The 25,437-nt window shown below is 43.4% G+C and overlaps 1 protein-coding gene across 1 annotated transcript in view; it reads right to left on the reverse strand.

Annotated features, from left to right (window-relative positions):
• doc2b (double C2-like domains, beta) overlaps positions 1 to 25,437 on the reverse strand; it is a 65,212-nt gene that overhangs the window by 22,107 nt on the left and 17,668 nt on the right. The window contains exons 2-3 of the mRNA XM_056594844.1: positions 15,406 to 15,485; positions 4,731 to 4,805 (exon numbers count right to left, since the gene is read on the reverse strand). Of these exons, the coding sequence (XP_056450819.1) occupies positions 4,731 to 4,805; positions 15,406 to 15,485 (155 nt within the window). The remainder of the gene's footprint in view (positions 1 to 4,730; positions 4,806 to 15,405; positions 15,486 to 25,437) is intronic.

Raw genomic sequence — 25,437 nt, forward strand, 5'->3', positions numbered from 1 at the left:
CCCCAAGAAAATAAAGGAAACTCATCTGATCCTATTCCTGGACCTTTTTCAAAATAATAGAATGATTTGAATGGGGCCATTTGGACTGGGATATTCATCCTCTACCCACACATGGCTCTGCACTGCTCACAAGAAAGCAAATCAGTAGAAAAAAAGTTTGAACATTGGGGTTCATTTATGAACTGTATATACACATATATATACATGTACATGGATTTATATGTATTATCAAGCGACAACAACCGCAACAACAGTTTCTTGATTAGCTTCCTTATCTCCGCTTGTGGCTCGGGGCTGTTCTGCTTCTCCACACAGACAATTTTGTCGTTCCAAAACGCCTCCTGAACGGTAGACACCGACACCTGCAGTATTACCACATCTACAGCTGACCCTCAGGCCCTCCAGCTCCAGGGGGAACTACAACCGGACACACACACACACACACACGCACACACACACAGACACACACACGCACGCACACAAACACAAACCTAGATAGACCTTGGCAGCCACATGATGTTTTTTTCCGGGGGCTCTGATTACTGTGTGGTAATATTTCCCCTTGAAATGAAACGTCTGCTGGGTGTTATTTGCGTCGAAGGGCACTCTGTTATTTCACGTTGATAGACGACTTTGTAGAATCTGTTGACAGTAGGCTTAGCCCCCGTCTTCGCCACCAGGCAATCAGAAATTAATTGCAGGCAGAGAATTGGCTGTGACATTTTGCATTTTACGAGTATGCTTACTAATGCCCCGTGCGTTAGACAAGACACTTGACACAGAGATGGCCAAGGATTGCACATTTGCCTTGTGTGTGTTGGTAAACATAATTTGGAAACGGACTGAATGTCAGTTTCAGTTTGACTGTATTGATGGTACTGTGTAGAATAAAGCCAGTCATTCTGAGAAATGGAGGCAGGGCATTCAACATGCGAGAGGTTTTCTGTTTCATGGGCAAATCTTTTGTTTTCATGAGCTGATTATATATTTAGTTCTGGAAACTAAAGGGAACTAATTTAGAACACATTCAAAAGCACAACATGGACTCCACTCCCCTATTGAACACACTGCAAGTCAACCTGTGAGGCATACTCTCCTGATTTGTATATAAATGTAATGCTATGCTCTGGTCATGGTGCTGTATGAAATCTTCCTAAGTAAACCGAGCGACAGTCTCTGTTTCTGGCAATTAGGCGGCCACCTCAGCTAGGGGGGTTTTAAAGCAGAGAGAAAAAGATGGAGCCCAATTAGCTTGTGTTCAACAGACCAAAACATGGTCCCATTAGAAGTTTGCTTGTGTGTTTACATTCAAAAACACTTAGCAGGCTAAACACACAGCTTTCACCAAGATGATTTGGGCCAAGGTCCTTAAATTGAAGGGCCTCCTCTTAGTGAGTGGCAATAACACACTCGTTTAGCCTGTGTGGTGGTGTACAAACAGCGCCAACGCTTCCCTCACCATAAAATAGATAATTTGCCTTCCCCCTAAATGTATGTTGCAACGGTAATGAAAACGTGCCTCACCGCATAAAGGCAGACGGCTGTCTTCCAAATGAGCAGCATCCTGTTGTTCTGCTGTGTGTCCATTAGTTGCTTAGTCAGTTAGTACATGTTTCATTGCCAGACCTTCAGGATGCAGTCACTAGTGGGAATATATCATGTTTTGGGAACTTCAAATCGATTTCCCACCATTACAGCAACAGGAGATACCTGATGATAATAATAATAATAATAATTATATACTAGAGTTTCCGCGCGGGCGCGTTACGCACGCTCAACCTCGAGTTGTAATTAAACCCATAGCAATAATGTTGAATCCCCAGTCGATAATGTAAAAAATTATTAACTATAATGTTAAAACATATAACATTTTGGTTCACCTATTACGTAATGAAGCAAGCATAATAATTCCTCCTTACGTTATGAAGCAAGTTTAATCATTTCCTACTTATGAGACGTTTTGACACATTTGACACATGAAAGCAGCTAGTCTGTGAGCATTTCATTACATTATAAAATGTGTCAATTTATGGGGTGATTGTTCAATGGAAAGTGTAGTATACTATCCATGCAAATTAATTATTAAAAAGCTTTTACTGTTATTCAGGGCTGAAAAGTGCATTGACATTTTAAAATGCATGTCAACTACTATTTGTTAGTTGAAAATAATAATCATCATTGAGTTTTGCCACATTTGTATATCAGGAGATTCTGGCTAATACATGTTCTGGTATTAGTGTAGCAGTGAGGGGCCTGGCTAATAAATGTTCTGGTATTAGTGTAGCAGTAAGGGGCCTGGCTAATAAATGTTCTGGTATTAGTGTAGCAGTGAGGGGCCTGGCTAATAAATGTTCTGATATTAGTGTAGCAGTAAGGGGCCTGGCTAATAAATGTTCTGATATTAGTGTAGCAGTAAGGGGCCTGGCTAATACATTTTCTGGTATCAGCGTAGCAGTGACGGGCCTGACTAGTAAATGTTCTGGTATTAGGGTAGCAGTGAGGGGCCGGACATGGCTATGTTCTGGTATTAGTGTGGCAGTGAGGAGCCAGACATGGCTATGTTCTGGTATTAGTGTAGCAGTGAGGGGCCGGACATGGCTATGTTCTGGTATTAGGGTAGCAGTGAGGGGCCGGACATGGCTATGTTCTGGTATTAGTGTAGCAGTGAGGGGCCGGACATGGCTATGTTCTGGTATTAGTGTAGCAGTGAGGAGCCAGACATGGCTATGTTCTGGTATTAGTGTAGCAGTGAGGGGTCGGACATGGCTATGTTCTGGTATAGGGTAGCAGTGAGAGGCCTGGCTATGTTCTGGTATTAGGGTAGCAGTGAGGGGCCGGACATGGCTATGTTCTGGTATTAGGGTAGCAGTGAGGGGCCGGACATGGCTATGTTCTGGTATTAGTCTAGCAGGGAGGGGCCGGACATGGCTATGTTCTGGTATTAGTGTAGCAGTGAGGGGCCGGACATGGCTATGTTCTGGTATTAGTATTGCAGTCCAGCCAAACCCTCCTGCTGGGGCTTTGATACAATGAAATGAGGCCGCTCCACGGTTCCCATATCTTAGATTTGTTACATCACATTGTTATTTTCTTTGCCATTAATTGCCATTAAAACTCAAACCATCCTCATGTTGTAGCAGTGGGGGTCTCATCGCTACAACACCGTCCCTCCCACCCAGTTACAGAAACAACAGATTGTCAAAAATACCTAGCACATATGTCCGCTCCTGTCTGCGTGGCCGGAGGTGTACTGGCAGCTTGGGCTTAACGGACCCAGTGGGCGAGCAGACAGCCAGGCGGTCTTCCTCTCCTTTGTACCCACGACACCTTGTTTTGATGCCTAGCTAGCATAGATCCTGCGTACACAGTGTACATGTATCTCGCTTACAAGGGCGAAAATACCCACAGGTCCATCGCCGTTCAACATTGGAGATGGGCAGGCCAGCACCATAACCGAGGCCTCTAGAGCAGAAGTCGAAGCAATTATCATCCCAATGTTAATTAACATCTGGATGCTAATTGTTAGCACTATACGTTAGCTCTAATGGTGTTTGTTAAGAGCAGCTGGAAAATAAGTTTGGTATCCATGCTCTGAACCTCAGATAAATACGAGTTTTGGGAAAAAGACCATGTTGCTTTACTGTTAAACCCTCAGGGCATGACCCTATAAACAAAGTGCCAGTTTTTTTGTAGCATGAAATTAAAGCGCTATTCGGATGCGGTTGTAGAGTGAAAAAGAATGACTCAGACAGAGTGAGCTAATGGACTTTAAAAAGTACAGCGCTGATGTGCTTAGTTTTAGAACGATGGCGCAGCCCACGGTCACGGCTAATACAGGTTATTTTTCTGGCACTTAGGCCACCAGGGATATACAGGGATGTGGGGAGTCGATGTTGGGAACTAGCGTCCGGTTGTCAGCACCACTCATCGATAGCCACACCACCACATACAATTGCGTTTCTGCTGCAAGGCAAACTGATCAAGTGGTGAGTTTGAAAATCAGGCGAGAGAGGATCAACAGGCCTGTGATGGGGTATTGGGGTGGCTCTAGTAGCTTGTAAGACAAATGTTGCAATTGTCCACCTGCTGATGGGTCGTGGTGCAGCTCTGGGCTGTCTGCGTCAAGGGAAGGTAGAGACATTTCACAGCCACGAGTAAAGCTGACACAAAGCTGTCAACAGGGCCATCGCACCTTGATTTAGTTGTTGACTTTTTGACAAAAAAACGTCACACTTCTCCGACTGGCAAGGATACTGAGGCTACAATTGTCTCTTTATCCCCATGGGTTTCCCACTAGTGTGAACTGAAAAATAAGTCTTTGCGAGCCCATCTCAAACAAGGAGCACAATTCCTCTTTACTGAAAGCCAATAGAACAACAGAGATACCTGATGCACACATGAACACACACACACACACACACACAAGCGGGAGACTGGGGCATGTCTTTATCGCGTCATTTGTCCTTTAATGGTCCATTTGATTCCATACAAACACAGTGGGGGAGTCAGCAGAGCCCTGTATGGTCCATCTATCTAAGCCATGCAAAAGCCTTTCTTTCTCAATGGGACAATTTCTTGACGAGATACACACACAGCAGGAAGTGGAGCTTTTGGAAGAGGAAACTTCCAATCTCGTTCTCAGCAAACCTGGGTAACGGACATTATAGGGTCCATGCACCCATGGCCTGTGGAAGAGCGGTGTGTGCATCATGCAGATGTGACGTTCCTACCTTGCTGGCGCCTGGCAGGAGGTGCAGCTTGACGTAGGGATCCGAGAGTCCGTTGTGGTCCATGGGTTTCAGGCCCTGAGGGAGAGAAATGAGACAGCCATGATGAGGAAAGACCCTCCTTTGCTTTGAGGAAAACCAGCACGCAATGCAAAAGAAAAGAAAGGAAATATGGTCAGCAAGAATAAACAGAATAAATAGGGAATGAATAGATTAGTATTGACAAACCTACCGAAGGGCTAAAAATACATCCCAAGTCTTGATTTGTTTAACACACTTTTGGTAGTGTAATCACAATTGGTACGGCCAGGACTAATTGAATTTGAAAGCTTTTTGGTTATATAAGCCTCTGTGAAACAGCGTCCACAGCACAGCCCCCGTGAACCAGAAACCCTCCATTAGCCTGCAGGTTACTCAGCTTGAAACGCTGAGTAAGGCGGCACACATGAAAGGAAATAACTTCCTGTAGTTGTCGAAAACAATGAACACTTGTTGGAAGTTTCACATTCTACTGAAGGGCAAATCAATGGGACTTGCGTAGAGTGAATGGCCTTAAAGGTCACACCGGACCAATCAGCCACATAAAACCATAGGCACAGTTGGGGGGGAGGTATTCAAAGACAACCCGGGACAAGTGTCCGCTAGCGAGAGAATTAAATGGGAGACTAGGTGAGTCATGCCGTGTGGGAACACTCACAGCCATAGCGGCACTGACGCTACCCGCTAGCAGAGCGATTGCGTTGGTTCTTTCCCTCGCTCTACACCACCTACCCGATCACTCTCTCCATTGCCGCTCACCACCCACTCTTCATCATACACAGGACACCGAAAAACTATTATTTTTAACGAAAACTCTAAATTGTTGCCTTACCGTAATCCCACTGTTTGCTTTGGGTGTTTTTTTGTTACCTGAGCGTGGCAATAAGATTACCCTCCAGGAATCCAAATGAAAGAGAGCTCCGAATTTACGACACCTGCTGAGGCTATCTGTGCTTCTCCCGGTGGCAAGCCGGGGCTTTGAATCCTATCTAGTCCATTGACAGATAATGAATTTGAGCATGGTAAGTAAAGCTGTATAGCTTGAAGGAAAGGGCACTTTCTACAGGCGATGGATCACCGGCTTGTTTTAGCACATGAGGCTTAGTTAGATCAAGAAATAAAAGCAGACATGGTTTATTGTCAATCTTGCATGTGAATTGAATGACACTTTCCTTGCCACTTAAATTTGATGTAGGCAATTGCTTTGCTGAAATGGCGAGTAGTTCACTTGTTGTAATAGAAATGTAATGACAAATGCAAGGCTGATGAGGATTCAAGACTTCAGGGAATAGTTAATTTATAGTGTGAAAGACATTTCATAATGCTTGAATTCAAATCACAGCCCTGGGGGGAAAAAAGATAATTTATGTATTTCATCAATATTTTATGATTTTTAGGTGTTTTTTTACCTGATGGTTATTCATCCATGTATTGATTGATAGCAAAAATGCTTAATTTGCATTGCTTATCACAAAGCACAGTGCTTTCTCAGTCTCCTTTTCTCTTGAATATTATCCGCCTCATAAAAGATGAATCCCTTTAACTGTGACAATCAAGGTCACAGCTGAGAGCACAGCCTATACATCAGTCCATCAATAATGTTTATCCCAGATATAGCTGTATTGATGGATGTCTTGCAATATGCAAATGAATCAATAAAATAAAATAATTCTCCAGTAAAGTATATCATTCATGAACCTTATGAAATATACAGTAGGCCTATACTTTGTGTTTATTCAAATAAAAAAAACACCACTGCAAGCTAGATTTTGTGAATAAAAAAGGCCAAGGTTGACTGTTGACTGATTGATGAGAAAAGGCTTTGGTTTTGAAAAATGTCTCCACCTGAAGAAAAAATAAATAAATAATGTGGCACTCCAAAAGGCTATAATAACAATATATCCTCTTATGTTGGGTCCCTCCGATTTTTATGAAAAATGTGTTATTTTTTCATTTACTCTCCTTAGTGTCACTATAGGTGAATAGTAATGTACATGTCAAGATAGAAGTATATAGTAATGCTTGTTTTATGCAAGATGTTTCAGTGTGTGGCATTTAATCATATTGAACTATATTGCAATGTATGAACACGCAAGAAAATGAGACAGAGGTGAGGGATTGCTAGCCTCTTTAAGAGGTGTTTTGTGAAAAATAGGTTTTGACAGTAAAACAACAACTCAATGGCAGTTACCTCTCCTCTCCTGTTTCTAGTTATTTAGTTGTTTGTCCCTTTTTTTATTTTCTTAAAATGAAGTTCAGGATAATAAAAAGAAGTAATGAGGCAGCAACAAAGGCTATAAGACTGCCGTCTCCAGTTGCTTGGACTTAACACTCTGTAGCATATTGCGAAGCAGGGAGCATGAAGGTGTGATACAGAATGACAGAAACACAAGCTAACTATCAAGTAGCCATGTGAGCTTGCAGCCAAGTGTTGTCCACTGATCTACAGATAATGGCAAACACACACACACACACACACACACACACACACACACACACACACACACACACACACACACACACACACACACACACACACACACACACACACACACACACACACACACACACACACACACACACACACACACACACACACACACACACACACACAATACCAAACAACTCAATATTTATTATTTCCAAAGAGAGGAAAAGTCTGAGGCTATTGATCACATTTCATCATTATTATTATTTACTTCACAAATTCTAACACATCAATAGAGGACAGAGACAAACATAATGTATGCAATTGAAGAAGACACAATCAAGATATTTAACTTTGATCATTCTGTAGATATTCCCTTAAAAGATTTGAATTCAATTGGAATACACAAAAGCGTGGATGCTTGGAGGCACTGGGAGAATTCCCGGTCTACACTGCTGGATATACACACAGCTACAATACAAAACCCATGTCCATGCTCATTTTGTCACCCCAATCTCCCAGCCAGCCTTGACCTGCTCTCCCCCAATCTCACCTCTTATTCGCTGTTCTTTCATTATGGGAACACCCAAGGCATACTGGTCTCAACTGATACAAAAAAAGGCAGTTACTGAAGCGAGTGAACTTATCTAAAACAATCTAGATGCACCATCTCTTGACGGAGGCAAAGAAATAGGCCTATAGCCTCAGAGGGTGTCAGAGCAGGTATAGGACACGTTAGTTGGTTTTGCCTTCACTTCGCATTTATCCTTCCCCTAAAATATACTGTATGTTTGTAAAAAATGATGCAGTAAAAAATCTCCATTTCCGATTTCCACGGTCTGGGATAGTCATTTTCAATCCTAACTTGGCGTGTCCGCGTCACGGCTCCATGTTTGATTTCCTGCTGGCCGCGAGTCAGGCACCACTCAGGGGGCATCGCGCCACACGAGGAAGTTGTTGAAACGCTATCTGATGAGATCTGATTGAAGGGGGCCTTACGGCGCACACTCACACACACACTCTTTCACTTTCTTTCACCGTCGTGTCTTTGGTGTATTGTATCAGTGTTGCCTCTGGCTAGCCGACACCTGAGCGTCTATAATTTAAGCAGCCAAAGACCGGCGATGTTGTGCTGTGATTGAGAGGACAGCTGCACGTTAGCTCTGATTGCACCAGCATTGAGGGTGAATAGCTGCTTGATCATAATTACCGGAGAGGATGGCGGGGGGGGCTGATAGGATGACCACCGCAGAAGGCGGCAGATGGGCAACATGGCTCCCTACATCTGCAACACACCTTGCGTTCATTCATAACCGTTTGCCCTGCCAGCCACCGAACTCATTTCAAAAAGGCTGCAGATTAATGAAAAGTACCAAGTAGAAAAAACCAAAGTCAAGCGAGGGGGGGGGGGGGGGTCAAAGGAGCTGATGGCACTGGGTTAAAGAGAAGCGTTCTGAAGAAAAACCATCAAACTCCATCTGGGCGTATTGCAGAGTGTAGCTACGCTGCATTAGCCTACATGGATTGTACAGCCAATGAATATTGCCAAGCCAACGATGGATTGTATTCATTCAGAGTTCCTGGAATCCAACAGTAAAAATACATAGCTTACTTTATATATAATATACAGCACACACCCGCACACACAGAGACACACACACAGACACACCCAGACAAACATACGATAATAGACTCACACACACACACACACACACACACACACACACACACACACACACACACACACACACACACACACACACACACACACACACACACACACACACACACACACACACACACACACACAAATCCACACACACACACCCAAACACATATACACACATCCACACCAACACACCCACATGCAACCACACACAGCCTTCCAAATGAAATGTAGGTTTTGGCTGGTCTTTCTTTTTACACAATATCATCGGAGGAGATGCGTCTTCATTAGAATACAGCCCCCGCGTGGCAACGCAGTCCACACACCAGCCGGACACATCCATCACACGGGGCCGAGGAGAGGGGAGATGGATGAGAGGGGAGGGTGGGGGAGGCTGGTGTCTCCTCCTACAGGGATCAGCTGTAGGAGGTCATGTTTAAGTAGTGGTGATTGTAGCTGTAATCAGGATTTGACTGGGGATATCCCTCTGCTAGATACGTAAGACCTCAACAGTAACCATACATGATAATATTATAATATACTCTGTGTGACCTTAACGATTCAATAACCGTTCTGTTTTTGTCCAATGTTTTTATGTTTTTTTGTTTGATTTAGTGATTTTTTTTTTGGTATATATATTTTCTTTGCTGCTTTTTTGTCTTATCATTATCGTCATTCCTCTCCGTTGCTCGGTCTAGTGCTGTCTCAGGCCTCCCAATATATGGCCGGAATGCTCCGCAAATCGATAAAAACATTTGAATAATAACTCAACCATTGTAACTCTGCACAAAGGACACCTGGGATCAATAGGCTCCTGGGAGGGGGGAGTGGGGGAGAGGGGCGTGAAGGGGGCCAGGGGGGGTCTGGTTTGTTAACCATCTCTGGGTACCGTCTCGGTACTGAGAGATGGTTATCGTCTACAAACAGCCAGATAAATGATGCGCTGATGAATTCTGAACAGAGGCATGGCGGAAAAACCGAAGCACTTATTTCTGCCACGGCCTGCTTAGAATCCATGGGTGGGTGGTGTTCTATTAAGGCCCAATCCCATTTCTACCCCTTACCCCTCCCCCTTGTTTTGAAGGGGTAAGGGGAAGGGGTAAGGGGTAGAAATGGGATTGGGCCTTAGAGGTGTATCTGTTTAGGGGAGATGAGGTCCGGGGGTCGCGCTCTGCACGCAAGTCTGAGCTGAGAGCTGGGCCACCAACAGTCCACTCACCTCATTCATTAGTGGTTAAACATGGTGATTGGCTTTTTGATTTATGGCGACACCAAACAATACATGTTTGATGCCGCCTTGCATTATATATTATTATCGCTGAGTGCACAATATAATAGGATGGGAAGGAGGCTGAGGTGAAAATAAATATGACACGCAAACTACAAGGTTTCTGTTATGAGGTGGGGCTTGGAGTCCTTAGGGTTTGGATGGTCGATTTGGGGAGTTAGGCTAAGGCTATGCATCGGGGAGGTGGTTCAGCAGTGGCTTACCTTCTTGTATCTGGGGATTGGTAGCTGTTTTATTTCCCAGCAACACACAAAGCAGAGCAGCGACACACAGAGAGGATGGAAGCATGCAAGAAGGTGAAAAAAAGAAATTGGAAATTGAAATTAAAAACACACACACACACACACACACACACACAAAATAACCAATAGAAAATGTGGAAGTTAAACAAAATGATGAAAACTTTGAAAATGGATGCTTTGAGAGATGAGCCAAACAAGAGAGCGACAAAAACATTGCATAAAAGTAGTACAAACAAGCAGGTAGGGCTTTATTCTTTACTTCAAAGCATTATGAGATCGGTTTTAGATGGCCAATCTGTAAATCCAATCAGTTAAAATTGCCAGTTAACATGTCTGGCCAAAAATGTTACCTACATACTTACGTATGGAACATGTACCAATGTACCAATGTTACCTATACACTGGTCATGTTTAAAATCTATTCATCACTTCACAACAAAGACAACAAATTCAAGAAATAATATTGCCGCCATGAATCGTCGTCTGCAGCATTAATCCGTATTACCTAATTGAAAACAGTATTGACCGACCTGGTTTCCCCACTCAATTTCTGAGACAAAGTTTAGTTGTGTATTCTCACATGACCTTTGACCCAGATTTACTTTATATTGCACTTCCAGCAACCTGTGACTAAACTGTTTATACTGTTACTTGGCAACCTTATCCTTTCAGATGAGTCGAGTCCATTCGATTATCTCTCGAGACATCTTTGAGGCTACGTCGCGTACAGAATTCAAAACAGGAAAATCAAAGAAGAAAATATGAATCTTTTGTGATAGACTCCTATTTAGCATGATTGCACGTATGCAACACCATATGAAGTACTAGTAGGCTACTACTATGAAATAGTACTAGGATAGAATGATGAAGAAATGTATGCATTCATTATCTTAAATGAACACATAAACCAATATAAAGGCTATATCAATATTTAATATATATAAAAAAGAGCTATTCATGTTTATTGGAATAACTTAGCACAAGTGAATGTAACCAAAATAGAGTTTTTAAAAAAACAAAAGATAAATATAAAATAAAAATATTATATATAATATACAAGATAATTTGGAAAGATGATTCAAGCACGTTCAAAGGAATAATAGACAAATTAAATGTTTGAGGGGAATAGATGTGCATTCACCATTTATTTGATCCATTGGACTGCTCAACAAAACATGAATAGAGACGGAAGAGCAGAAGAGTTTACAGGGGGAAACGGCCAACGCGGATAGATTATAAATCGCATATTAAATCGGCGCTATCTTTTTTTATCCTGCTGCTTATTTCTAAGATGTGTTGCAGTAAATAGATTCCCTAGCAAACCACTAAGACACCATATGCCTGCCCAACTCAGGAGGGGGGCGGGGGGGCATGCAGGGTGCACGTGCTTGTGCAGTCAGTGTGAAAATGAAACATGTCAACGTGTGTGTGTTTGTGTGTGTATTGGAGTGTGTTTGTGTGTGTGTGTGTGTGTGTGTGTTTGTTTGTGTGCGTATGTGTATCTTTTTTTAGCAGGAGCAAACACAGCATTGTTGTGTCAGTGCATTAGTCACCGTAATCACTCCTAGGGCTCGGGACTCCAACTGCCAAGCGGCTGGGGGTTTGGGGTTTCTGTACATACCGCTCTATCGTTGATCTTCCACATACATGATTTCTCCCTCCAAATTCAATTAGTGGCCATTGTGAAAGGCTCAATTGGACTAATTCCTGTCATCTGAGCTATTATGAGCTCTGTTGTTGTTGCTTTTGCTCGGTTTCTTTTCTTCCTGCAGACTTAACTCGATCAACAGGCCAAGGAGAGCAGCTCAGAAGGAGAGCAGAAGTTGAGCCAACAGGCAGGAACAGACGCCCGGCGTCAAACAGTGCTACTTTCGCCCAGCCGGACGAGGCACGATTAGGGGTTGTTTAATTACAGTTTGTGAGAATAACAGCAAACCAATTTGTGGAACAACAAGGAACATCACAGTGAGAAGAAACTCTTGTTGGATGCCAGCCATGCATTTTGCTATCCAGGGGTTCTGTGTCCAATACTAACTTAAGTAATACTTGGCTTGTTAAAGCAAAGAAAATGTTATTGAGTCATAATAATGAATACTAAATAATTCATAAAATCAGATGAATTTTTGGGTAGAAACAGCCTGTAGTTTTTGGTGCTGGTTGAGTTAAAATTGCTCAACCCAAGAGTCACCTCATATGAACGCCCACAATCACAATTAACACTCCCTCAGATGGACATAAGTCAAATGTGACTCACTTTCCCAAATGGTTGACCAAAATATATTTAAAAAAATTGTAGTTGGCAAAGGAAAGTCACATTGACTGAAGTGTGTGACTTTTGAAACATGCTGGGTAATCGTAGTTTTGGTGAGTTATGCAGGCATAGCTATTCTAGAAGGCTGGCTGCATGGCTTGCTGGGAAATGAGAAGCATTTTCATTGTGTTGTTAGTTATGTTCTTATGTGAAATTGTCCTTGCTTCCCTTTGTTTACTTTGAGGATTCTTATAAAATTGAATCTTCTATTCTCTTTCTGAGATGCTACGCATATTGTATTCCACACATACCTTGAAAAATATGTCTATCCTTTGAGGACATATTTTATCTGGCATATTATTGATTGTCAAATGGTCTTCAGTTTATATTTTCATTTGCGTTTATTGTTGTTGTGTGTTTGAGTTTTCATTGCAATACAATTATCAACTTCCGACATTTCAGGAAACATATCTTAGGGAAACTACAGAATTAGTGCAGCTTTCAATCCATTAGTGAACATAGAAGAGTGGTTTGTTTGTAGGCCTACTTTATGTGTTCGAGGAGTATCTCTCTCCTCAGTACAGTAATACAGAATAGATGTATCTTGTTAATATGTTACTACTCTCATTAAACTTTTGCATAAACAAATGAACTTATTCAAAATGATACACTTTATATTTATATACATATATATATAAATAAAATAAATAAATAAAACTGATATATGTATATATATATATATATATATATATATATATATATATATATTTATACAACGGGGGACCTAAATCCAGCGATCTGATTGGTTCCCAACTGTTGTATAATGAGCGTATACATAACTGCTATGACGCCCGATCATTTTGTGAAAGTTTGCATATCACTCCGCGCCTGGAAGTAGAAACAGTTACAAAGTAAAACATATGTTGGATGATGGAGAGCGTGTAAATGTTGTTACTCCGGGAGTGAGCAAGGCGATGGAGAGACTAACGAAAGCTTAGGCACACGGCGAGTGAACTGCTCCATAGGATAAATTGCCGGCGAACCGCTCTATCGGAGCCTTCTCTCGGAGGGACGCTAAAGTGTGTTGCATAGCGACCGTCGATGCATAGCGGCAGCCAGGAGGGACTACTTTTTTGTATTCTTTAATTAAACGGCTATTTTGACTTTCTTGGTTTCTTTTTAAATGTAGTGTGTCTATGACTTTCGTTTCGCCATAATAGTAACCGTTGTATAAAAGCAATAGATCACTTCAGTCAGTGGCATGTGCTCATTATACCACTGTGAAGGGGGTCACCGGCCCTCCGCTGCGCGTCGGGGCCGGACAACGCCCCTTAACAGTGGTATAATGAGCACATACCACAGCCTGGTGTGATCTATTGCTTAAATATATATATATATACATATATATATAGAGAGAGAGAGAGAGAGAGAGAGAGAGAGAGAGAGAGAGAGAGAGAGAGAGAGAGAGAGAGAGAGAGAGAGAGTCTAAGTCTAACCACCTGACAAAAACAACAGCAAAAAGTGTATTAACTTTTGTATTAGTTAACACACTTTTAACCCAAAAAGATTTGGCCCTTATCCTTCATCTGGGCTCTAAGTGGTTCTGGGCCCAGGAGCCTAGTGCTGGAGCGAACTGCTGCCGCCGCCTCTAGTCTGCCCGTTGCCCACAACAACATTAGTGTACCAGTGCCAAGTTTTGTTGGTTTCTGCTGCCCACTCGCCTCTATCTATCCATCCATCTATCCAGACAGAGAGGCCTGGCGATGGCGTCAGCCAATGATGATGGCCAACCTTGTCAGAGCAACCAATTTGGCCCTTTGAATTATTTCAAAGCAAACTTCCTTCCGTCATCATTTGGAGGAAGATGGACCAGCTTTCTGCAACACCTGTGGATATCGATGCTGACCGTGGTTGGAGTCCCAGTGTTGGGAAATATAAGGTAGGTGGGCAGACTTTACTAAGTGCACAAACCAAATGAAAATTTGAACTAAAAACTGCTATTCATATTTATTGTTACTGTTTATTTAATAATCTTTTATGATTGAAAATATACCTTCATTTTTACGTGTTGGAAAAGGGAGTCAACGTGTGGTTTACATTTTGCTATTGCTGGTCAATCTCCAACACATCTGAATGATTGGAAGGTTGCCCGAAGTTCTTGAATAAGTGTTTTTTCATTTCATATGGAATTCAATATGCAATTCCATCTTATCAAAAGGAAATATGAAAGCGGCCCTTCAGGCTGTGGACTCTATTAACTGTACGAGCGACCTTACAGAAACAACCGATGTTGCTGTTTTTTCCTCAATAATAGATTTGAAAGTGGCTTTTTGCCCTAGTTTTACAAATGGCAATTTGATTATAGACAGTGATGCCTGAGGATATAGATAGAGGGTCTGTCAAAGTGTTCACTCAAGCCTCAGGTGAGGGGCGAGGTTCACAAAACGCTTTTATGTCTCGCGTTTGATATCGTCATCTCACACACAAGATTGATTATGGATGGTTGGTTTCAATTCCTCCCTTGATGCTCACCCAGTCATGGTTAATGTCAGGGTCAAGGCGCTCATATTAACATGGACAGGTGGAAAGGAACAACTAAAGGAGCATATTTATACTATTTAAATATTGATATTAATACTGGCTCAACAACAAAATCCAAGTACTGCTGGGCCCCTCAGAATGTCAAGAGGTTGAAAAAGGGTAAAAAGGAACGATGCAGTTTGAAACTCGGCATGACATCGTACAAACGTTAGTGGTGACTCACCCTGGCCTTGTTGATGGTGCAGTGCAGTGCATTGTTTTCCTGGTCGTACAGGAGGCTGAAGTCAAGGGTCCCCAGTGTAGCTGTGAACACACGGGGAAAGCACAAAGAAGAAGAAGCAGAAGTATGAGAAACAGAGAAGCCAAAGAGAGAAAAATTAGGGTCTGGATGAGAAGACCAATAGCAACATCTTGTTTCTTGCTTCTTGCTGTGCGGTCGGTTTACTTTGATGCCCGCTGAAACCCCTATGGCGTCATGGTAACAGACTACCATCAGATCAACAGTTAATATTTAACCATAACCACTTTATATGACTCCCCCCCCCCCCCCTCAGAAACCCCCACCGCCCCCTTCCACGAAAACAATAAAACCTTTTATCACTTAGTGAAAACGGTACTTTTCAGTTGCTTTCTAACTCACATTAAACGTCCCCTATTTTACCAACAGGTGTGATGTCGGATTGACCCACTCCCATGTGACGTCACACATGGGAGTGTCCAGCCAGATGCATAATGGCTAAGTCAGCCTACCAGTTGGTAGGATCTCACTGGGTAGGCTGGTAGCTTGATGGATCCATCATACATCAGACACTCCCTTGTGAGACATCCGGAGAGGGTGGATTGGAGAAACGGCGTGTTATGGCCAGGCAACACATCACCTGGCGTGTAATAAGGAACCCCTTTAACGTCTAAATAAAAAAAGTCTCCATCAAGAATTTAAAATATCGTCTTATTATCTGCCCGGTTTTAATTTCCTTTTTTAAATTTGATGCCCGGTCGTGATGTGTGATAGGAATATGAGTCATGAGTCATGGGTTCCTTCGCCATGGAGACCCGGGGAGATGACACTCCGATACGTCCCGGCGATCTACGCTTCCCCTGGGAGGCGAGGCCGCGGCAGCGGCACGGCTAAATTAAAACCCGGGTCTGAGGGAGGCGTCCGCGCGGCCCGTATCACCAGCGCAATTAGCCTTTCATTATCCCGCCTCTCCTTCCCTGACACCCACGGCTGGGGGGCTCTGGTGAGAGACGGGGGCGGGGTTAGGGGGCGGCCGCTTGCTCCCCTATTGAAGCAATTAGCAGCCATTGCTCTTATCCCACGTCCCGCTGAAAATACCAAGCGACTTTGTTTCCCTTACTCCCGGACAGATGATAAGTGTAAAGGACGCGCAGAGGTCTTTCAGGACGACCCTGTCAAGGCAGGAAACACACACACACGCACGCACACACACACACACACACACACACACACACACACACACACACACACACACACACACACACACACACACACACACACACACACACACACACACACACACACACACACACACACACACACACACACACACACACACACACACACACACACACAGACACTCTTGAACAGAGACCTACTCTCACACTCACCCACACACAGAAACACAGAAACTAATTACTATCCTTATTATTATTATTATTATTACAAACAGACTGTAGCCTAATGCCTCAACAAGTCCCACTTCTCTCCGCCTCATCTTCCCCTTACCCAACACGTCCGACCGGGTGCAACCCACTAAAGAGTCAGACCCACGCAGCTAGAAACGGTTGCCTCTGAGCTATCTCCACAGGATCTGGAGAACACACCGTTATGAATTGATATACGTTACCTACATCTAACTATATATTATTAATCTAGGGGACCCTAGCCCTGAATAGCCCTGTGTATAGACCAAACTGTGGACGCAATGGGGTTTCTTCACTACTCTGGTGGCGCGCCTCAATTATAATGCACAGATCCAGGTGGGAAGACAGCTCTGACTGTAGACAGAGAGAGTGATGGAGGGAGGGATGGAGGGAGAGGGGGGCGAGAGAATCTCTTCAAACACAGTGTCCTGTAATACTGTAGCTGCTGAACGAAAATCATTCTGCCAGTACATGCTGCTGCTGACGCAAGTGAATGTGGCGTCTTTTGTGTGTGCAAAGTCTTCTATACTTCTCCCGGCTGTCGCTGTGCATTGTGCTGCACTTACAGATGTTGTTTTTTGTATGATTTACTAATATGATTTAGTAAATTCAGCTACAGGGTATTGTTTTCTTTTCTTTGCAATATTTACGCAATATTGTGGAGTTTTATTATGGTGTAAGCATGCGGCTGAAATGAAAGCATGATGCCACTCAATTATTAACCATTGAACTATTAATTATATTGACTTTGAAATCACGGAAGATAAATCTGGGACATCAAAATGATAAGACTAGTTTTGGCTGCCCCCAAGCAATCTTGAAATATCTTCCATCGAAATCATGCCAATCATTTTCTAGGGACCCTACTTCTAAGCCATGCTAAAGAAAAAACTTTTCCTAAGATTAAACCTCCAGATACTTAATCCAAAAGGAGCGGTCCGGTTCAGCACGCACAGTGTTTATCTCTGCTGCCAACGTGGGCTCTTTGATTGGTTTTAATGTGTTATTTTGGACAATGGAAGTCTTTGGCACAAAAGGTATATGCCATTCGGTCTGCAGACAATACATGTGAGTGGGAGAAGAAATAAAAAACGCAGCTGCTTGCAGTAATTTCATCGGGGACATCAGAATGAGAATGAAAAAAAAACAAAAAAAAACGGCCTTGTCCTCCATATTGACTGGTTGTGAAAAACCCGCAAAGTAAGGCAATGTGGTGTGTTTTCTTTATCTGCTGGCAAACACTCATGACAGACCGTACAGCTGACAACGTTTTCTTTTAACCTCCCTTTCAGCAGGAAAAGCATTGTTAGCACAAGCTGTATGAAAGCAAATATTCCTTCCATCCTCGATCATGTCGTGTAACTTCAACATAATGTAGTGATGATTATTATTTTTTAAATGTTATGAACTGTTATGGCTTTACAATTTCATCGATTAGCTGCCGGAAAGGCAGCGAAGCGTTTATAATAGGATTTCTAACTTCTCTTCTGGTAAACACAAAATAAAACAACAAATAAAATCCCTTCCTTATCAAATTATAACTTTTGAGCTGAACTTGTTTATCATTGCAACTGTGGAACATCTAAGAGCACAGAGAAGAAAAACAGGGAGTAATTACTTTAATTGCAAACACATCTTTACTTAGGATCCCATTGCACACTCTGCAAACAAATAAACAACAGCAACCAAAGATTAGAAAAAGAATATACACACAATCACACATATAGATTATTGTGATTAAGTAACATTGTTATTATTGTGATTAGGTAACATTGTTATCATTGTGATGAAGTATTACCCTGTCTATTTGTTTCCTCAAGTTTATTACACAGTATGCTGTATTACCCCTTTGTGTCACTGACTGTCCTCCTCAATGTCAGTCCTATAGTGAGTATACGATGAAAGAATGTCCTGCAAGTGTGTGTTTTGTGTGCTGTCAAACCGCACCACTGACTACCGAGCTGGACTCTTTGTTGTGTAGAAACATACGTAGCGGTCAATTCCATCAAACAGGCAGCACAGATTACCGCTTCCCTGTGTCGTTGGCTGCCAAATAAAACCATTCAACTTGCTGGCTTCTAATGCAAAATAATGCTCTGAAAATATATATTGAAAGGATAAAAACATGAGATGTTGGTGTAGCTTAAACGTGGGCTGACTTGCTGAACTGAATTACGACCACGGTCTGAGAGATGAATGGACTCGTATGACAGTTTTACCCACATAATCGTTGCTTTATTAGGTGGGCTGCAGTATATTTATATTTATATTCATGGCAATTGCTCATACGGTCTGCTTCACGCACAAACTTTGAGGGATAGGAAGAGATGAGTTAAGACATGCCATGTAACACACACACACACACACACACACACACACACACACACACACACACACACACAGACACACACACACACACACACACACACACACACACACACACACACACACACACACACACACACACACACACACACACACACACACACACACACAAACACACACACAAGTAATCCTGCCAAAACAGTATCATGATTGCAGATCCATCTGACGGATGTGACAGAAACTCTCCGTTCAAATCATTAATACAAACAGGCCGCCCAAACTCCCTTGAGTTTGCGCGGGTAAAAAAAGGATTCAGATCAGTATTCAAAATACAGAACATCACTGAGGACGAGACAGCAAAGCCGACAGGAGGAAGGAAGCCTTCCTACAGCAGAGGTCAGGGGCAGGCAGAAGATGGACCACTGGTCAGGGCTGCTGCCGCAGCTTCACCACTATTTTTAGAGTCCGGGTCTCAAGGGGATATCTACTTTTGAAGGAAGATTGCTGCGTAAAACACCCTGGGTTGGTACACACAGGGAGGACAACATTTATTTGCTCTCCTCTGCTTGCTGCAGATCCAGTGACGCCCAGAGAGAGAGAGAGAGAGAGAGAGAGAGAGAGAGAGAGAGAGAGAGAGAGGGAGAGGGAGATAGGGCAAGGTAGAGAGAGGAAGTGAGAGAGAGATCAAATTCCCAACTTCCGGAAATTAAGTGTGTGTGTATGTTGGTTAAGAGTGATGACTTTCCACCACAAGTGGCCACTGCAATCTTTATATAAGAGGAGGACTGCACTGACTGTGGTGGCTGCCCTGTGGGTAAACCAGCAGAGGAAGCATTCTCCCCAACCCCCCACATGCACACACACACACACACACACACACACACACACACACACACACACACACACACACACACACACACACACACACACACACACACACACACACACACACACACACACACACACACACACACACATGCACACGCACACACACACACAACGCCAGTGTGTCTGACCGGGTAGTCACCTCAGAGCTCAGGCCCATGGGAGAGGGTGATTGTTGCTAGGGGTGAATGGACCTTAATGACAAGGCAAACAGCTAGGATAAAGCCGACAAGTGGACACACACACACACACACACACACACACACACACACACACACACACACACACACACACACACACACACACACACACACACACACACACACACAGGGCCCTATTTTAACGGTCTGAAACGCAAGTGGGAAGCGCAAAGCGCAAGTAGCTTTGTGGGCGGTTCTACGGCGCTATCGCTATTTGACAGGCGGATAAATGACACTTGCGCCGTGGCGCAAGTGTCAAAAGGGCTGGTCTGAAGCAGCCTTATTACCCGTAGGTGTGGTTTGGGCGTAACGTGCAATGAACCAATCAGAGCGCTTTCTCGCATCCCCTTTAAGAGCGATCGGCGCTTGTTCCATGGCGGATTGCTATTATGATGGCGGATTTGCCAGGCGCACTCCAAGAAAGGTTCAGAGGAGTGAGAAAATAAATTATTCTTCGGCTAAATCTCCTTCAAATCTTTGCAACTTTTCATTTTTCGTTTTGGATTTTTTTTTTTCATTTACGCCTACGAACACGACAAAAGTCGAATAAAAAATGTCTCAAGGACATTCCGATGTTTTGGGCTCACTTTCTCTGAATCACAAGGTTATGAATGCATGGTAATAATTGTACAATGTAGATAAACAATAGAGCGGAGATGTCATTAGTTTGCGTACCTCACTATATACGATGCAGCTCCTCTGACAGATGAGCTCTCCTCTCCCGTGCTGCTGCTGGGGCATTTGGACGTAATGGCATCGGCACATGCAATTCAGCATTACGTCTCCTTAAGTCCTCTAATCTATCCTCATTAATGTCATCGACACATCCATGATTCATGGCAATGTTGTGTAAAACACAACATGCCACAAAGAATGCTGCGACTTTTTGAGGACCATACTGTAAAGTACCACCTGACCTATCCAAACACCTGAAGCGCATTTTCAGTATTCCGAATGTACGTTCAATTACACTGCGTGTTTGTGTGTGTTTCCTGTTGAATACAATTTTGCGCACTGTTGCTGGCATAAGAAATGGGATCATGAGCCATGTCTTCAACGGATAGCCGTTGTCCCCTAACAGCCACCCATCCAAGGGAGGATTCCCCTCGAATATGGCAGGAATGGTTGAGTTTGCCAATATGAAAGAGTCATGGTTTGAGCCAGGGTAATTAGCAAAGACATGATTTATTCTACAATTAGCATCAGAAATGACTTGGATATTAATGGAATGAGTTCCCTACCGGTTTATGTATATGAGTGCGTTTACTGATGGGGCACGTAGCTGCACATGGGTGCAGTCTATAGCACCAAGGACGCCAGGGAACCCATACTTGGTCCAAAACTCCTGCTTTGTTTTTTCCTGGTTGTCAGGTGTAACAGGGAATTTGATTTATTCCCCAGCATGTCGGACTAGACCTGACGTAACTGCATGTATAGCCGAACTTATTGCAGATTGTGAAATGCGTCCAATGGAAGGGGATGCTGGAACGACCCAGATGCATAGAAAGGCAGTTCCGCTGTAACTTTCACTGCAACGGGGAGGGCATAGGGACAGCGTGCATCAGTCCCCAGCTGATCTGCCAGGAGAAGGCAGATATCTGTGACAGCCTGACGGGTCAGGCTTAGCTTACGCCTGCATTCCTCTTCACTCAGGGAGAGATAGGTGTGTCTGGGCCGGTAGACCCTCTCCCCCCGGCGTCTGATCCTCTGTCCCAAGACGTATTCCATTCCACTGTGCAATAGAAAAATTATGAGCAACCTCTGGTATGCAGAGTAAGGTTTTAAATGGACTTACAGAAGGTGATTTCGCAGTCTTCAGAATTTATTTCGCAGTCTTCAGAATTGTGGTTCCTGATTCTTGACGGACAACCCACTTTGACAGGTGTCCTTATATACATGTGTCTCTTGCCACTATTGTTCAACCAGGTTAATTTGATCCGTCATTACGCCTGCTACAATTCGCGTGAATAATTTGGGTAAATGTGTACGCTAGATTTATGCCTATTTATTTTATATTTATGGACACCACAATGATTTTCCTTGTGTGGTAATATTTTATTTCCCTTGTAATTATGTATGGTTTGCAAAAATGGGAACTGCTGTCCGTGTAGATGAGAGAAGGAAAGTGTATGCGCGAGGTGCACAAGCAATCCGTATGCATCGCATGCGCATGTATGCATGCGCCCTTAAAATAGCATCTGAACAACGCGCCACTGACTTTAAACCAGGTATTTCCTGGTCAGTAGCGCAATGGTATTCAGAAACGGCAAAATACCGTTTGCGCCAGAACACGCCTCCTCCTTCCGCCGAACCGCCCCTTGGGGCGCATGATCAATCCCTAATTTACCGGCGAGTGGCGGTGGTGGGAAAAGAACGCTCTGGCCAGTTGTAAACTAGCAACGACACATGCGCCAGTGACTAAGTCACTTGCGCCGGATGCAAGATAGGGCCCACACACACAAACACACACACATGTGGATGGAGGTGCGTACAAACATACACACACACAAGAGTCGGAAGCACAAACATACAGGCGATCATCCGCACAGAACGCACATAACATTCACATAAGCATGCACACACACGCATTGATCTGCTCACACACACACACACCCGCTCACATTCACATAGAGCAAACTGTTGCTCTCTAAATCAGAAGGCAACAGTGTTACATGTGTGCAGCTGCGGCCCCCAAGTGTCAGGGGTGGCAGAATAGTTGAAAACAAACCTCAAATGGGGACTATCAGTAATGTCCCTGTGGGGAGAATGACTAATGACAAAATCAGAGACTTCAAAGAGCCAGGGAAAAAATTGGCTTCTCTATTACTTTCCTTAACAACTGGACACAAAGCATATGCGCGTGTGTTGAATATTTTGGCATTGGGCAATTGTGGGACTTTGGTGAAGGCAACACAAAATTCTTAGTTTGTACTGTATGTACAAGGCTGGGCAAACCTTTTAATAGAAAAGCAAATGGTAACACTGACATCTGCTTTCCAACCCTAGTAATGGTTTAGGAGCCACATCTAAAATGGAGGAGATCTATAATTGCCCGAACACAATGCAGAGTATCCCGTGGGAGCCATTAAGTGGCGGCTGTCAATACGCGTGCCAACTGTGTTTTTTGTCTTGTCTTTGACATGTTTTCACGCAGGTTAACGAAATCGCAAATTAGCTCTGGTCCTTGCTTTCTTTTAAAAATACAAGGTTTAACAGAAGCTAAATAATAATATTACAATATTTTTTATTCAAAGTACTGTCTTACAGCAGGTAAAGATACAGTGAAACAAGATGCAGGTAAGGGATGAGTAGTTTGCTCTAAAATGCCTACCGGTGGCAGACGCTGAGTCTAACCAAAAAGCTTTTCTGCGTTCACCCGGGTCTCTCTCTTTTTACACCATCCGGCCCTGCAAGAATAGTCCATCAAAACCAAAAGCAAAGCCTTTCTCCAAAAATCTATTTTGATTTCGGTTTCATTGAAATTCCACTTCACTCCTCTATGCTTGCTGCGAGTCCCAGCTGGTATGAGCACAGAAGTGGAGTTGGTTAAAATTAACCCAAGAATAAACCAACCACCCAACATAGAGTGGCGTGTTTACCCTTTCTGTGGACCAACTGTCAAACCCTTGAGAGTGGAGAGGGTGAAGAGAGACGAAAGGAGAAAGACAGTGATCATAAAAATATATTTTTGCCGGCAGTTTCCCCCAGAGAAACCCTATCTTCTCCAGCCCACTGGCCAGTGCTGCTGTCCAGCCCGTCTCAAATGCTTCCCTTTTTCTTTTTTGTTCTCTTTAACCGGGATGAATTTTGTCAGCAGCAGGGGAAAAGTTTCATGTTGAACTGTCGGCAGACTTTTTGAATACAAAATGCTCTCAGGGAGATGAGAGCACAAACACACACACATGACAGACAGATACACACACACAAACACACAAACAAACAAGAGAGAGAGACAAACGAGCACACTTGCACAAGAGAGAGAAACACACACATACGTCTACATACAGCATGCAGGTGCACGCACAGACACACACAAACTCATTCACAAACACACAAACACAAACATCAGAGAGACAGACACAAACACTTACACAAGAGAGACAAGAGATAGACACACACAGACACACACACTAACACACACACACACACACACACACACACACACACACACACACACACACACACACACACACACACACACACACACACACACACACACACACACACACACACATACACGCACACACATAGCATTCAGGTATACAGCATGCAGACAAACTCACACACAATCAAAAAACACCATTGATTTCGTTCAGGAAAAAAGGTGCAACATGTAATATGTATGCTAAATTCAATTTGGGCCCCTTCCACACATAAAACGTATTCTAGTTGGCAAAATGATTTTACAATTCCATGCATCCCTTCGCCTTCTTCGTCCATCAACACAGTAGCCAGGGGGAGGGGGGACTTCCGTATCCAAGGAGACGGACACTGGCTACTGTATACAAAACATGTCGGTTTAGTATTCAATGGCACAGTTGGTCGAACATGATGCGCATCATAGCCATGCAGGGCACGCGCCATCCTCAGAGTGACATACATTCGGCAACGTTTCCAAGGCGGATTTATAATGATGAACATTATGGCAGTCAGGAAGAATAATATACCTGCATGTGCATTACCTAGGCCTGCCCTGAGCAACATGCATGTCTGTTCTATTGTACAGCCTATTCAGGTGCATGTCCCATCATTCAGGACACAGACGTACTTCTTGGTTTATTTTTCTTCAGGCAATGTGGATGGGCAAAAACAGGACAATGCATTTGAAAGCCTTAGCCAGCCTATTAAAAACTCGATATGCAAATCATTTGACCTAGCTCAGCTCGAATCAGGCTACAGGCTGCATTCAACAAGTTCTCAGTTCAAGTGTGTTTTTTTGGTCGTTTAAAACACACATCGCCCACACAACATAACTCTTTATCAAATTGATGAAATCAAATTACATGTGGACACACATCTGCCACCCCGACCCAAATCAAATCCCTCGTGGTCGTGGTTGACGGACCAGAGAGGAGTCACACAACGGTGAGTGTATCTCCTGCCCGCAGAGCCGACAGCTAGTGTTTCTCTCTCTGTTCTCTGTTTGTGTGTGTGTATCTCTCAGACTGTCAGTCACTCTC

The sequence above is a fragment of the Gadus chalcogrammus genome, chromosome 7, assembly GCF_026213295.1.
Source record: "Gadus chalcogrammus isolate NIFS_2021 chromosome 7, NIFS_Gcha_1.0, whole genome shotgun sequence".
Lineage (NCBI taxonomy): Eukaryota > Metazoa > Chordata > Actinopteri > Gadiformes > Gadidae > Gadus > Gadus chalcogrammus.